Source organism: Falco biarmicus, chromosome 7 (assembly GCF_023638135.1).
Source record: "Falco biarmicus isolate bFalBia1 chromosome 7, bFalBia1.pri, whole genome shotgun sequence".
NCBI lineage: Eukaryota > Metazoa > Chordata > Aves > Falconiformes > Falconidae > Falco > Falco biarmicus.
Genome location: NC_079294.1, coordinates 50,306,970 through 50,323,278, shown reverse-complemented (window position 1 = coordinate 50,323,278; position 16,309 = coordinate 50,306,970). Strand labels below are relative to the sequence as shown.

At 45.0% G+C, this 16,309-nt stretch overlaps 1 protein-coding gene across 1 annotated transcript in view; it reads left to right on the top strand.

Annotated features, from left to right (window-relative positions):
- Nucleotides 1-321: 321 nt before the first annotated feature.
- Nucleotides 322-16,309, top strand: part of UBE2Q2 (ubiquitin conjugating enzyme E2 Q2) — a 52,421-nt gene continuing 36,433 nt past the window's right edge. The window contains exon 1 of the mRNA XM_056345649.1: nt 322-771. Coding sequence (XP_056201624.1) covers nt 586-771 — 186 coding nt within the window. The 5' untranslated portion in view covers nt 322-585. The remainder of the gene's footprint in view (nt 772-16,309) is intronic.

The window sequence follows — 16,309 nt, the reverse complement described above, 5'->3', positions numbered from 1 at the left end:
GCGGTACGGCCGCAGCCCGGGTGCCCTCCCGCGGGGCCGAAGCCGGGGCGGAGCCGGCGCGGGTGAGCAGCGGCGGCGGCGGGCAGGGGGTGGCGGGCCGGGGGCGGGGGCTGGGGGTGGCGAGCCGGTGGTGGTGGCGGGCCGGGGACCGGGGCCGGCGCTGGCCGGGAGCGGTGGGGCGGGCGCGGGGAGGCGGGCGGCTGCCCCGGGGGAGGGGCAGAGGGCCGGCCCGGTCCTCCTGCGTGTCCCGGGAGCGGGGCCGGCCTAGCGGGAGGAGGGCAGGGCGAGGGCGGGGCGGCTGGCGGGCCTGGCCCAGCCCGCCGGGGAGGAAGGGGAAGGGAAGGGGGAGCGGGCTGCGCTGTTGCCCTTTCAAGCGGGCGAGCGGGCGCAGCAGGCCGGTACAAAGGGAGCCGCCGCCGCGCTCGCCGTCCCCCCGCCGGCTGGGGCTGCCCCGGCCCCCCGCCCTCCCGCCATCTTCCGCCCCGCAGGCGCGGCCGGGGCCAGGGTCGGGCCGGGCTGAGGCGGAGGGAGGCGGTGGCAGCGCGGGCGAGGCGGCGCAGGCCCGGGCCCGGAGATGAGGCCAGGATGTCGGTGTCAGGGCTCAAGGCCGAGCTGAAGTTCCTCGAGTCCATCTTCGACAAGGACCACGAGCGCTTCCGCATCGTCTCCTGGAAGCTGGACGAGCTCCACTGCCAGTTCGTGCTGCTGCCGCCGCCGCCGGGCTCCGGCCCGCAGCCGCCGCCGCCGCTCACCATCCACTGCAACATCACGGTGCGGGGGCCGAGCGGGCCGGGGGCGGCGGGGGAGGGCCGGGGCATGGCCCGCCCTCGCCATTGTCTGCGGGGCGCGGGGAGCGGGCGCAGCCCCGCCGCGGGGGTGACTCAGCACCGGGGGGCCCGGGGCCTCCGCCCACCGCGGGGCCGGGCCGGGGGGCCGCCGAGGCGCCTGGGCCCGCTTCCCCCAGAGGCGCCGCGGCTCCTCCCCGCCGCGAAAGTTAGGGAGCGGGCGCCCCCCGGCCGCCGCTACTCGCCTGGGTGGGGGCCCGGCAGCCTCCCCGGGGCCGGCGGCGGGCGCGGGGGAAGGACGCGGGCGCCGCGGGGCCGGGAGCCGGAACAAAGGGCGGCTGGGCCCGGGGCGAGCGGGCGGCCGGTCCGCGGGGCCGCGCCCGGGGCAGCGGGAGGGCGGCGGGGGCAGCGGAGGCGCCCCTCCCGCCCCTGGGGCGCCTCGGCGGGGCACGGGCAGCGCCGGCCGCCTGCCCGAGCGGCGGGGGCCCGGGGGCCGGCGCGTTGCCGAGCGCGCCGCGGCCTGCAGCCGCACGGCGGCCGGGGTGGCGGCCGGGCCACGGGGCTCGGCGCGGCGGGGGGGGACGGGACCAGTCGCCCTGCCTTCCGCGGCGGCGTGTGGGGCTGGGACCGCGCCGCTGGCCCCCGCCGGGCGCTTCCCGGGGCGCGGCGGCGACCAGGGGGGCTGCGGGGCTCGGGGCGCCGCCTCAGCGGAGGGGCTCCCGCCGGCGGGCGTGCGCGTCCCGGCGCCGTGCGGCGGGTCCCCCGTGAGTTCGCCGGGGCTGGCTTGTGCGGGGGGGGAGCAGCGTGAACTCGGCGGCGCTGCGTGCCGTGGCGAGCCCCGCTGGGTGCCTGGGAGTTCAGGGCCTGAGCTTGCCCGGGGGTCTGCGCGGCCGCGGTGCGGGTTTGCTGGGCTGGCTGTGGGTGCAGGTGAGTTCAGACGCCTTGTCAAGGTTCAGCGCGAGAGTAGAGCACTGACAGTGTCTGACAGGGTGAAGACAGGGATCGTGTGTGATTCACTGGGTGAAGCTCAGTGCTCCAGGGTGTGAGGAAGGCCTTTTTTTTTTTTTCTTTTTTCTTTTTTTTTTTTTTCCTTTAAAAGGGTGAACGTTTCAGACAGATATGGTGGAGGTAGAAATGTGTAGAAGTGTAAATACTGGAGTAGCGAAAGGTGAAAATGTGCACCCGAACCTAATAATCTTGGTCAGATCCTTACTTTGTAACTTACAAAGTTACACACTTACAAAGTGACTGTAAAATTGAAGGACACTCTCGGGTCTCACAGTCGGTTGGTGTGAGAAGCCAGTTTTGTGGTCATGGGACAGGTGTTTGCTTTACCTGACACTTGTATAGACTTGTCAGACATAAGATGTTTCTGGGGTAAAATAAGCAAGATGCTTTGGTGTTCTGGTTTTTGGATGTGACTGTTCCGATGATGGATTGTGTGACTTCGTTTGAACAATTTTTGTATTCGGTAGAGGGGATTTCGTTGCTGAGAAGTCTGGCTGTTTCTTTCCTCACAACATGATCTGTTTCCTAAGTCTCTAAAGAGTAAAATAAAAGGTCTGATGATTGTGCACCTTCAGTTGCCGGTTGAATTTGATGGATTATTTCTTCTTTGCCAAGTAGTAAGCCCTGAAGCTTTTGGTGCCTTGGATTTTTGTGCTGTGGTGTCTGCCTACTTCTGAGGCTGCTTTGAAAGTAGCTAAGACAAATAGTCATTCTCTGCTAAGTTGCAAATAAATACACCCGCTTGCTTGTAGGCCGTTGGTTGATGTGTGTCTGAGCAAGCAAGAAACAAGCTTAGCTCAGTCTTGGTGTCTTTATGTATTGAGGAGGAAACAGTGTCTGCAATCTGCTATTACTGTCACTTGCCCTAAAGGTCAAGAGGTCTTTCGCATGCTATTGGAACCGTGGCAAAGAACAGGGAAAGAGTAGTTTCAAACCTTAGAGCCAAGACTTCTGCTGTGGGAGAAGGCTGTGTCTGAGCTTCTTGAAACTTGTTTCACAGTTGTCTGCAAGCAGCTTGGTGCTTCCCAGTGTTGACTAACTTTTGGCTCTTTGAGGTAAATGGCTATTTGCCCTGTCTGTTAAAAATAAATGGGAGAGGGCAACCTGAGATAGAGGTGGCTCTCTTGAAACAAGTGGGCAGCAGATGATGGGGCCAAAAAGAGAAAGCTGACCTTTTGACTTCTGTCCTTAGATTTTTGACACAGGTGTTAGAAACTCTGTGTGACAAAAGTGGTATTCCCCCCCCCGCCCCCCCCCCCCCCCCCCCGAATTGAGTCTCTTGGCTCCCACTCCTAATTGCCTCCAGGTTTTTTTTTTCTGTAGGTACTGTAAACTAGAAAAGCATAAGTCTTGTTTACTGCGTTTCAGTGGATCTGCAGGTACTGTGAGAACTTGAAATGGCAGTAGTAGCATGAAAAAGCTGGTTAAGGCTGCAAAGTTCTTGGTAAATATGTTTTCTTGGGGAGACTCACCTTCTGCGTCAGAAGCTGCTATCTTAGTGCTCTGGATTTGCAGTGCAGATACATAACTTTAGCTGTTTGCTTCTTCTAACCAGCTTAACCCATACAATACTGATCAAGCCACAGTATTTCCCTTACTCAACAAAAGCTGGCCGTAGATTCTGCATCTGGATGCTCAAGAATCCTGTTAAGGGGAAGAGTAAGCACAAAGCTCAATAATCACTTTTTTCTTTGTTCCGTTTGGGTATCTCAGTGTTTTAACTAAAATGAAAGCTGTCTAGCATTGTATACAGATGCTGAATTTACTGGATGGAGAAAAACCTGGTGGGGAAGTAAGCTTGCAGTAGCTTCTGCACAAAGTCTGAAAAGAGACCTGATCACCAAGTTGTTCTGATCTTCGCAGTGGATCTCTTTCTTTTCTCTGGTCTGGAGGGATAAGGCAGAGGAAAGGGGAAATGTCCTCCCGGAGAGGAGAGGGAGAATGTCTGCTTAGGAGCTGCATGGATCTCCACAAGTTTCCTAGACTGAGTTCTACAGTTTGATTAGAAGCCTGCTCTGGAATTTCTCACTGAGTTGATTTTCTGATTGTCTGCAGTATGAGTTTGTAGACCTGTCAAAGTCGGGCATTTGCTGCAGCATCCTAGGAGTAGCGTACCTGTGATACTGAGCAATGCTTGGAATTAAAGCAAGCTATACTTCATTCAATAGCTCCTCTGTTTCATAAAGCGACAGGCAAACTTTGTCCAAGTCTGTCTGTCCTAACTGCTGGTAGTGACCCATATTGGAACTTAAATGGTTAATCAGTTTATTTTAAACAAGGCTCTTCAGGGTGGAGTCACCCCTGTCAGAAACACTGCTGCTTATCCTGAGAACTGTCTAATTATTGAACTTGTTCAGGCTGTGTACCTTCACATTCCCATTTGTTATGCCAACAGCAGTGTCTCCGTTCTGGAGTTTTATTCTGGTTTCCTTTTTATATAACAGCAGCATTCCTATTAATGAAGTTCAATAAACCGGTGTCCTTCACAAATTATATGTATTTATCCTGGTCCTGTTCTGCATATTTTTTTAAATAGTATCAAAACAGTGGCCTTAGAGGAGTGTGTTTATTGATCATGACTTTATGTAAGTGCCTTTCAATGCAATCTGTAATTTCACTTTGGTACCTGATTGGACTTACGTCATAGTATACCAAAGGGTGTGTCAGAATTACTCAGTATTTTCCTTGTTGTTGTAAGGAAAAGGACTCATATGGACTGCTATAAAACATCTCATATTTTTTATATGATCTCTTCAGAGAGAAACTGGATATTAATATCTCTCCACCCATACACCAAACTACCGTTGAAATTCTGTGTCTTCCAGTAGCACTTGCAGGTAGAATGAGGTTTGTGCCAGCTCTGAGTGGGAGCAGATTTTACCTTTTTTTCTGATGTGCAGTGATAATGTTCATACATGAACGATTCGATTCAGGTGATATGGCTGACTCCAGTATACTCTTGCTTCTCTTCTGGAAAGTAGTATCTTCTGCTTTCACTGAAAAATACTCTGCTGCTAAATTGGAGTTAGAAGTTGTTATGAAAGAATTGAAAAGGTTGCTGTCTACAGATAACTGCAATTGATGGTAGAAGGCACTTCCACCCCCCCCCCCCCACCCCCCCCCCACCCCCCAAACCAGAATGGATGAAAGGATATTACCAGTGAAAGCTTTTGACAAGTTGGGTATATACATAAGATCTAAAGATTAAATGCACTCCTAGGTAGTGCCTAGGCAGCCAATAACCTTTTAAAAAGATTTATTTGTACACGGAACTAACCACATAATGAATGAGGTGTTCAGTTCAAACCACAGATATATTTTTTTTGTTGTTTTTAGATCACTAGACATCCTGTAGTGAGGTTGAGACCTTTGTCTTGCAGCATATGAATACCAGGACTAAATAAAAGCATACACAGCTTTGTCTTGATAATATGTACTTTTCTAACTAGAATTAGATATAGTTGGCATTTTAAAAAAGGCAATCAAGTAGCTGTTATCAAACATGACTTGCGCAATACAAACTGAGAAGCTTAGTCTTGTTTTATTTAGCCAAACAAAATTAAGTAAACAAAAAATACTAGAAGAGTGAGGACTTTAACTTCTTTGTATGCCAAGAGTGCAACTGGAAAAAGAACATTGCAAAAAGGGGTGGCAGGAGTCTTTTGTGGCTGGAAGACATAGGACCTTACTTTCTGACACCACAGCTCAGTTGTCCTATGTGTGAAAGGCTGTAACTGTTAGTGCTGCAGGACCTTGCAGGCAGTTGTTCTTCCTCCTCTATGATTTATGGAGTGCTTCTAAAACATCCTAGAAAAGCACAGTGGTGGGCTTCAAATATAAATGCTGGCTTATTTTGAGGTTTTAATGTACAGGAAATTGCGCTTACTTCAAATGGATTTCTTGTGTGATACTATAATTTCGGAAGTGGGACTGTTGTGGTCCTCAAAAGAGCTCTCCCTGCACTTTGATAATTGGAAAAAGTTTTATAGAAAATCATTATGTTCTTTTTACTTAGCATGCTTCCTCATGTTAATTGTTCATGAGGTTTTTGTGAAAGATTGAAAGATACTTTTTGATTTTTGTAAGTTTCTTCATATTCACTAATTTTTAAGAGGCTAACAGAGTAGGGCTACTGTGTAACAGGCGTCTGCAGGTATGTGATGGTTGCCTTTGGCTTGTGTTGCCAACGATATTTACTTTGTGTCAAAATTGAAGCACTGGTTGTGGGCCTTACCAGGGACCCTTCAGGCTACAAGAAAGATGACTATGTACTGCTACCTTTGGTTTGGGGATGGATGGACAGATGGATGACAAGGGGTGCTGGAGTTGGGGTGGGGTCTGTTAAGATTTTTGACTTTTCTGTCAAAGCTTTTTATCAATGAAATGAGGAAAAACCAAGGGAGTTACTCTGGAAAATAAGGTTGTACTTTCAAATTTGTTGTGGTGGTATGTCTACAGTGGAAGTCTGTAAAATCAGAAGTTATTAATGGAGTTAATCCAGTATGTTCCCGGAAAAAGAGTAACCTCATTCTGTTAGTCTAGAATGAATCTGCAAGTGTCTTTTCTGTGTTATACCAGGGGATATTGCATATCGATGACACGTCGATATCCTCAACGTTAATTAAAAATCATGAATGCTAGAAAGAACAAAGTATGGTTGTGTGTCTGTGCACTCTGTAATGCTGCTGTTGCTCGCAGGGCAGCACAGGCTATTTGCCCTGTGAGTTGGCCAAAATTAAGATTACTGGATTAAGGACCTGGCTGGCGTGTAAAATTTTTCTACTATTGTTAGTCTGGATCATTTCCCAGTCTGGTTCGCTGCGTGGCTGCACAAACAGCTGTACCGTCACAACAGAGGGCACAGGAGCGAGCGAGTACTGGGGAAGACTGCTGAAGCCAGCATTGCTGACCGAGCCGCTTGCCAAGCGCTGGCTGAGCCCTCGGCAGCACTTGGGATCACTCCTGTGCAGAATATCCGAGCCAGCATCAGGCCGGTGCCCCTACATGAGTGTCTGGTTTGTTACAGTGACAGCTAAATAGAGACGACTGGACCAGACTAACTGGAAGTTGTTTGTTTACTTCTAAAATCAAATTCCTTTCAGGACAATGGAGGATGCAAAGATGGAGACAGTTCTCTAAATAGTATTATCAGACACACTCACACCACTGCCACCCACCCACCCTCCCCCAAAGAAACCAACCCAACCCAACAAAAACCAACCAAAGAGGGGGAAAACTTATGCATAGGAACAAATGTTTGTAGAAGCTGATTAACAGAAATATTTTAGTTATGCCTCAGTGTGGACTAGTGTTCGGTACTGTCAGCTTGTTTGCCTTTAAGTAGTTTTGAAGGGTTATAAAACCCTGAACTCCTGCCTGAAATTGATTTTTTTAGAATTTTTGTTTTAGACTGTGAATGGTAATATGCTATTTTTAAGAGACACAAGTTTATGGTTTAGTAAGCATTCCACTGTATGTCTTCAGCTGCAGACTCCTTAGAAGTGAAAATGACCTGTCACCAGCTCATAGAAGACAACTGGAAAGTTAAATGACTCATTATAGTAAGGAGAGGCTGTTTAACATTTAGCTCCTTACATCAGCCTATCTGTACAGCTGAAGCTAGTATGATCAGAATAGTTCTCAGTTGATCTTTGCTGGAAACAAGCCTACCAGTTCGTGTATGTTTTGCTGATTTCTTGCTTCCAGTCCTAATCTTTAAGGGTGCAATTAAAATAATGACCTTGTGTGTTCTGTGTCTTTTATGTTATCTCATGCATACAAGACATCCTGGTGTATTAAGTACTGTAGAGCAGTTAGTACCTGATTTCTTGAACTTTAGTTTGGACTGCATTCTCCATTCTCCCAGGTACCTAGGTTTTTTTTAACCCCTCTGAGAGCAAGAGTTTGGTACAGGTGCAGATGTTGCAATGGTTTCTTCAGTGTGTATCCAGAAAGGCAGAAACATAAGCTCTGTCAGAACTTGTATAGTGGCATTAGGAAAAAAAAATGAAAGTGTTCCTGTGAGGTGGTGTTCAAGATACCACAGGCTTCCTTGAATTTTTGAAGTAGGAAATGACTGGTAAGAGCGCAGTATTTAATTTATTGATGGTAAACATTGGTTGAACTCCATGATAGTGAGATTTTGCATGTGGGGGACAAAGTTCCATCTAAATGGCTCTAATCTGAAGGCCGGTGACTAGCAGTCAGGGTGGCTGCATACAGGTTGCTGTGAGGGGGAGCTGGGGAACTCGGGTGTAAGAGCGGTAGAGCAGCAGGACCTCTGTTAGCAGTGGGTGAGAATGAAAAATCCTTCTATCTGCAGATGTCTGGGGCACAGCACATTTGTAAAAGGAAAGGGCGTAAGAGGAGAACTGTTCACAGAGAAGGGGAAAGGGCGCAGTGCCTTGGATGGAAGGGGGACTAAGCGATTTGAACACTTGAAAGATGTAAATTCTTGGAGAATTTGCAAGTTAGAAGTCTGCTCTGGAGTTTCTCACAGAGTTGATTTTCTGATTGTTTGCAGTAGGAGTTTGTAGACCTGTCAAAGTCAGGCATTTGCTGCAACATTCTAGGAATGGTGAGAGGATGAAGAGGAGGAAGGGGAAGTCTGGATTTTTGGCTGGCAGCAAAAGTGGCGTCAGACTTTGCATGCTGTGGGATAACAAAGTGATAAAGGCAAGAATAAGTCTGCTAGGAAACTTTCAAGTGAAGTTGTGAGGAGTGTGACATGCGCCAACTTAGTTACAAAACTTCTTCAGTTCTGGCTGTAGTAGAAGCTGTTTCTTGCCACTCTGGCTTTGTGACACTGGTGTTGATGGTACCTTTTCTGAATGTACTTTCTGTACAGTTGCAGAAGTTGGTAATTAATAACTCTTGATGATTCAAATGCGTTGATAATTTTTTTTCAAGAAACCAGACTTCCTTCAGGAATTTGGGCACCTAGCATACTGTGCTGCCGGTAAAGAAAGAGTATTGGAGAATCAGATTTGCAAAATACCTTTCTCTTCAGTGCATGTCTAGCTGCTTATTAGATAAACCATTGCCAGCTGGAGTGCCTGTATTATATGTGCATTACAGAAGAGAACCCCTTGTGGCTGAGGGCTCTAAAAGAAACATCCTCTGACAACTGTCAAGACAGGAGTACAAGCACTCAGCGGGGTTTTTGTATGTGAGGATCAGGACAGGTTTGTTTTGACTGCGTGAGGTGCCATGGTGACAATCTGGATTCAAGTCTCAGCTCTACAACCTTTCTCCTGATAAGCCAGTCACTTAGCCTCCAGCGATGCTGTGTTCTTCACTCGATTTTCAGTGCGGGTGATCTGTAACTGTATTCGTTGCTGTTAGTAGTATTGGCAAAGGAATGTTCCGTCGCTCACTTAGCTGGGCTGGCCCTCTACAACAGTTTTCATTTTCAGTGACTACACGCTGCCTTTGAACGAGTATCCCTTGCTATGCTGTTAGCTAAATCATACTTAGTGTTAACTTAGGAGTTGTGTTGGAGCAGCAGTATGTGAGCGTTTGGTGGATTTTACCTCAGGTCCATACAAAAGTGTTAAGAGTGTTCTGTCTTTTCTGTGAATTTCTTTGAATGGATAGGTGGCATGCCACATTATCTTGACTGTGAAGCAACATTTTATTCCCCAGGCCATCATCATAAATATCTGTGTTTTTATCAGAAAATGTGCCTTTTTTTGTTTTTATGCTAAACCTTGTATTTTAATTCTGTGTAGTTACACTGGACAAGTATATGTACTGTGCAGTTATGTTATACTGAACAAGGCCTGCTGCCTTTTGTTTGGGAAGGGGAGTGGATGAGGTTGTGGCAGCTGATAAGAGAGTCTGATAAACCTGTTTTTCCATGGGTAGTGTGCAGTTTCACATACCAACATCAGGAGTTGGGACATTTTGTGTAGATTAAATAGTTTGAAGAATGACTGGCTGTAAAAACTTGACCAAAAGAACTTGACCATAAGAAATATAAGAACTATGATGCCACATCTGCATTCATGTTTGTGACCACTTGAAGTGATGTTTGATGCCTTTGCTACTTCGGTTGTATGTGTTTTGGCTGCCTCTAAGGTAATGATGTTTGAGCAGTGGGAGATTTAAATGTGTGCCCCTGGATAGAGATGTGGAACTAAAACATGGAAGTAGCTTAGATTGTTTCATGAACTTTGAAAATATTGGCCTCTTCTATGCTCTTCTATGTGTCTGTTTGAAAGCAGCATTTGCTTAAGGAATTCTTTTTTTCTCAAAACATCACTTTATGTCTTGGGTGTATCCAGAAGTAAAGAAGTCAAAGATTCTCTAATAATTTTGAGAGAATTCTATGGGCTTGGATTGAACAAATGAATTTATGCAGAGCTGCAAATTACAAGCTTCTTGGGGTTTGGAATAATTTTTACATATGAAGTGTCATTGAAATACTGTCCCCATTCATACGTACTCAGCTGTGGTCACCATCTTATAAATACTGGTGCTTGCAAATGCTGCTGAATCTGTATATTGCAAAAAGTGTTCCATAATCTTGGCTTTCTGTTGATTTAAAAACATGCTGTAGGCAATGTGCACTTGTGCAGAAAGTGACTGTAGAAGGTGCAAAGTGGCAGACTGTGGCAAGTGTGTCTATAAAAGCCTGATGTGACAGGAGAGGAGCTGCCTTGCTCTGCCCAAGAGGATGTCTGTTGTGAAGACAGAAGTAACATCCATAACGATCCTGTATGCTCTTAACAGAAATGCTTCCTTGTGGTTATTTTGTTGTAGCTTTCTGCAATCAGTAGAACTTGTTTGTACAGACAACTGTGGTTTTTTGGGGGGCAATTTGTGATTGTAGGGTGAATTTTACAGGTACCTATAGAATTGTGGTTTGTGACGGTTTTTCTGTTTAATAAAGCACATGCCTTTGACCCCTTCTTCTCCAACACGGCTGTATTCAATAACACAAACTAATCTAAAACAAGATACTCTGCTACACTTGCCTTGTTCCCTGGAGAGTGTGTGGGAGAGGAAAATCATGACCCTGTTAGTTGTGTTGTCTTAACGCACTCCTGAAGGTGTTCAGTTCGGCAGCGATGAGTGTTATCGGCAAGCCTACAGAAGAGTAAGTGAATGAATCCCATAATACCTCTGTAAAGGTGCAGGATGATTAAGCTCTTGCAGTCTCCAGGGATCCAACCAAAGCATGCCGCTTCATCTGGGATTGTCTTGTATAGGCTGTAGCTGTCAAGACAGTCATTAAACTTGAGGGTAGAACTGCGGTAATTTTCTATGTTTGAGAGACACGTGTCTGTCAGTTGAACTTGGTACCTTACCAAATGCGTAAGTTGTAACAAGTATTCTCACTGAACTGAGCGTGTCAGGCCTTGACTCCAGGAGAAGTGTTAGAAAATTAAAGCTAGTACAAGCTTGCTTTTCGTGGTATGGGAACAGTTAAAAGATCTCTGTTTAACTGAACTCTAGTGAATAAAAAATATCCTTCTGTTTATATGCATTGAACAAGTTAATAGCATGTTGTATACAACCTTAAAATGCAGAAGCAGGTTGAAGTTTTCCCCTTGTTCAGCAGGGATGGGTAAAATTCACTTTGCTGCTTCCTTACCCCCAATATTAAATTTTATTTTTAAATGCCACCCCCACCCCCCATCACATATGCTTTTCTTTTGGAACTCTGGATCACCGAACTGGTAGATTCTTAAAGAAATTACAATTATTTCGTATGTAAAAGTGCAAATTTTTACTTGGGCTTGGAAATTATTAAATGTTAGAATACTATAATATGTTAAATAACTCATTCAGTCTGTACAACAGAGCAAATGGTGATGTCTGGATGTTTGAAAACACAAAATTTTGGGGTTTTAGCACCTTGAGGTTTCTTTGAAGTAGCTTTGTTTGGAGTACTTCCACTGAAGTTTCAAAAAACCCGAGTTGAAAGTGACCCTTCATGCTTTCTTCCTTTTTTAATTATGATAAAGAATTGCATGGGAGGGCAGATGACAGTCTGCTGACTTTTAAAGTTTCTTGGCCTGTAGATTTCACAGGCACTCAAATACTTAGTGGCAGAAGAGTCTTACTTGCATCTTAAGCTGCCTTTGGAAAATTTGGCCCCTAATTATGGGAAGCAGTCTGTCAGTTGTGTGATCACAACTAATACTTTTAAGAAGCTGTAAGCTCTAGTATTTTATGGCCATCAAGCTAAACTTTAGCTTTAAGAGTATCTTCTCAAATCCTGATATTTTTGTTAATGTTAACTCTGTGGGGTTTTTCTTTTTCCTCTAAAGGCAGGTTGACACAGGTGAAAAATTTAGTGAATGGCTAACAATTTCAAATGTGTACTAAACTGTAGCTAATTGTATAGTTTAATCTTCAGTGTGTTTTTGGATGTTCGTATAGGATATGTATGTGATCCCTAACTAGTGGGACTTGATTTTAGTTAAAAATAATTAATTCTGCTATTTAATTCAAACTAGCAAACTTGGTAGCATCAAGGTGTCTGCCGAGGGAAAGCCATCTATGATTTGAGATCAATCACTTGTGTGTTTATAGCTGCAAACATGTTCACCTTGAAAAGACTGTATTAGCCTTCTGAAATGCCTTGTTACATTAGTATTTACTTTGTTACCAAGATTTGTGTGAGCTGGAATGGTCTCTTGCTAGCGTTCTCAAAGCAATTAAGCTGTTCAAAAGATTTGGGGGTTTGATGTTCTGTTGTTTGGAAGTAAAGGGGGGTGGACAAAAACTTTTGGACTGAGAAGACAGAAGTTGTGTTGTGAAAATCAGCTGTGTTTTAGTTGTAGCTGGTGTAAAAAGAACAGAACTAGGTTCTCTCAATGATAGAGATCTTGCAAAAACTTAAAAGAAATACAAATTGGTTTAATCTTGTTTACCCAGTATACTAAGGAGTTTTAAAAGAAAAAAATTTTCAATCTATAATCTGCAAATTAAAGAAAATGAAGAGCTGTCAGCATGTAATTGCGATTTTAAATCATGATGCTGAAGATGTATGTTTTCCTGCCATTTGGCCATGATAAAATGGCACCATTGTGTAGCCAAGTAATGTGGGTGCTCTGCTGCCTCATAGCAAACTGCCTGTATAGGTTGTTCTGATCTTAGGAATGGGAGCAAGATGGGTTGTTTTAATTTAGCAACTTCACGATTTCAACAGTATTGTAGTGATATAGAAAGAGCTCGTTTAAAAGTCTCTAACATCAAAATTGTGTCACTGTAGCTTTACAGAACAGGATAAAGATTACATAACACTGCAAGTAAAACAGCCATATTGTTAAGGGTGAGAAAACTTAGATAGGATATACTTAGATGACAGATCTCTACCCAGGAAAAGCTGTCTTAATGCATGTGTTCCTGGTATCTTCTGTCACTTTTTGCTGCCTTTTTTCCCCCCAGTAATTAAAATCGTTAGTAAAATATAAGTAGAGCCTCTTGTAGAGGATGCAAAGGAATGTCTGATCAGCATGATCCTGTGTGTATTCTTCTAATACGCCGTGGTTTTCCGAAATGACATGATAGGTTTTGAAATTGTTCCAGCGGCAGGAGCGCGGGGCTTTATTCTCTTTGTATTTTGTATGTTTATTAGTAGGCGAAATGCTTTTGCTGCATTCTGTTACAGAAGCGTTAGTGTTGACAAAGGTCCCAGCCTGTCCTGGTGTTCATACAAAGACTCTCTAGAAGTGGTGATCCCATGAATTGCAATTGTCTCTGAGTCGTCTGTGAACATATTCAGCCTTTGTCCTCGGGCCTGGGTGCATGCTCGGTGTGATGTCGTCTCATCGTGTCACGTCTTACTGAGTGGTTGCGTTAACGCACGCCGTACAGCTTGGAAAGCTAGCTTGTGAAAGCTGCTTGAATCCAAGCACTGTAGCCTTTGCCTCTTGTGATGAATTTTTGGTTTTACTTGTAGAGAGCAGGGAAATGTCACGTTGCAGCAGTTGCATAAAAGATTTCAAACACTTACTGTGGGTGGTGCTTGCGCAGCCAGGCTAGGTTACACCACACAGCTGACGTACCGTGATTTTGTAAAAGGCCCAAAATAACATGTGGTGGTTTTGGGTTTTAGCCACTGAGGACTAATAGTAGAATAACTGCTATTTTAGGGTTCCTCTCATGAAATTTTGTTTTTGCATGTGGGAAGCTTGTGTTCCTTACATGACAACTCAAATCCATCTCTTCTCTCTATAGGGTGCAGGTATGGAGGAAAAACCCAACTTAATTCTCTCGACAGAATTAGCTGCTGTGAAGTTCAGTTGACCTTACAAACCACAAGCGTAGTTTTTCATTGCATGCTATGGTGGTACAAACTCATGAGCTTGTTTATATCTCAAGATGTATCTCAGAATGTTCGAAGTTTTGTGTGTGAATTCTATATTTCAAAATATAGTGACTCATATTCGCATGAAACTCAACTGTTCCAAAAATATGGATTACTTACAGATCTGGAGAATCTTAGTGCTATTTATGTTTTTAAGTTAAATGAACATATTTATTGCTAAGTCTGAAGAATTAGTGTTGCAACAAACTGGAAGTTTGATTGAACCTCTATGTTAATATTAAGCATCTGTTGTGAAAAAGTTGGAATATGCAATTGAATATCCGTGTTCCAGAAGTCTAAAATTTGAAGCCTTTTCTGATGTGGATGAATGAATGTGCTCACACAGTGTTTAAGAAAAGCCTTTCTGATAAATGTGTTGTTCCCATTCATGTTTCAAAAGCTAAAGTAGACTAAAAATTTGAATATTTAATAATTTTTAGGGTATAGTAATTCATATGTCTCTACACAAATATGCAGACAGTTTCAAATCCTAGAAGGACTGTTGTTCAGTACAGAAGGTATCAGCACGTGCAGGTAGCCACTGTAATGTATTTCAACACACGGTGGGACTGCTTGATCGTCAGATCTGCACTATCTGTCGTGTCCCTGTCTGACAAAGGATTTGCTGCAAGTTCTTCAGAGGACATTTTTGTATAGGCGCACCAGACTGGGATAGATACTGACTGCGACCAACAAATGTCCTACTGTGGGTTTGTTTATTAAATCCTTCTGGTGGAGAAAGGAGAAACAGTTGTCAGAAAAGAATAATGTAGGCAGTGAAGAGTTGAGCTTTATTCTGTAAGCACTCTTCAGATTCCAGATATGGTTTAGAAGAGTGGCCTGTCAGTTGTTAATCTTCTATAAATCATTGCAATTAATAGACTGGCTTAGAACTGGGTTAACGTAACTAAAAACACTTGGGGGTTTTTTGTTTGTTTTTTTTTAAAGGCGAAAAATACCTGTTGGGAGAATGCACACACACACAGTACAAATGTTGACTGTATCTGGAGAATATTTTTATTCTAATGAGTCTGGGGATTTTAATAAGCAGGGGCTCAATGAATCTTGGAAGGGGTCGTGCTTATTCTTTGTGTTTTCTGATGGAAATGTTGGTGTGATCTGAAGTTGCAGCAGTAGTGTTTGGCACATTGCTTTTCTCTTCATGAGCTGGCCAGAGAAGTTCAGGCCTCAAAAGCAGCTGGTTCAAACAAGTCTTCAGGCAGTCAGGCCATAGTCGGCAGGGTCTCCCTTCCGATGTCCCCACTGTGCATAAAGGTCCAGCGTGCAGCGTGGAAGCCTTGGGCTGAGGGTATTGCTGTGTTGCAGAGGACTTCACAGGTAGGCTGCATGTTATTAAAAATGAATGAGACATTACAGGGTTTGTACTGATAACATCTTTAATGAGCTCTAGCTCCTAAAAATAATAGTTTGGGAACCCAGTGGCAACTGGGAATTCGATGTTTCTCCAGCAGTCATAGTGGTTAGTCTTTCAGGAGTATCTTAAGTGAAACTGAGGAGAAAACACACTTTTCCAAGGTACTGCGTTTGGTAAAGGAAGAAGGTAATTAAACCAGCTGTAACTTACCCGTCCATTTGCCCGCCTTAGCCTTAAGACCTTGGCAAGCTGAGCACTGGGCTTTGCGGACAGGCCTTCGGGATGTCGGACCTCAGTTAAGCGAGAGCAGGTGTTTTGAGGCCTCTGCTGCATGTGCTATGCTTCGGAGTGAACCTGAAAGGTGTAAACAGTTCGTCTTTTCATAAAGATACCAGGAATATCATGTGTTCTAAGGTATTTTTAGCTCTGACTTAAAAAAATAAATAGAAACTTGGTGGGGGTGGGGTAATTGAGCTTGTTTCAGTTTGTGCAAAGGCTTCAGTTTACAGGTGGGAATTCTGAGACTTCTGGAGCTAGCACTTCCCTGGAGCATGCTGCCAGGTGGGAACTCCACAAATGGTCTGTTTTGCCAAAGCTGATGTCCTTGATCTAATCTCATGGTTTCTTTTATGAAGTTCAGCTCTTCAGCTAGAAGGTCAGATAGGAAGTAAGTGTTGTTAAAAGCCAATTCTAACATGCTTCTATTTCTCTCCAGTTCTCAAATGGATAGTGTTCTGTATTCTAATAAACCCAGTATCTTTGAAGTGACAGAAGCTAGTTTAAGTTAGGAAGGTCTGGGTTTTTCTTTTGGAACTTGCT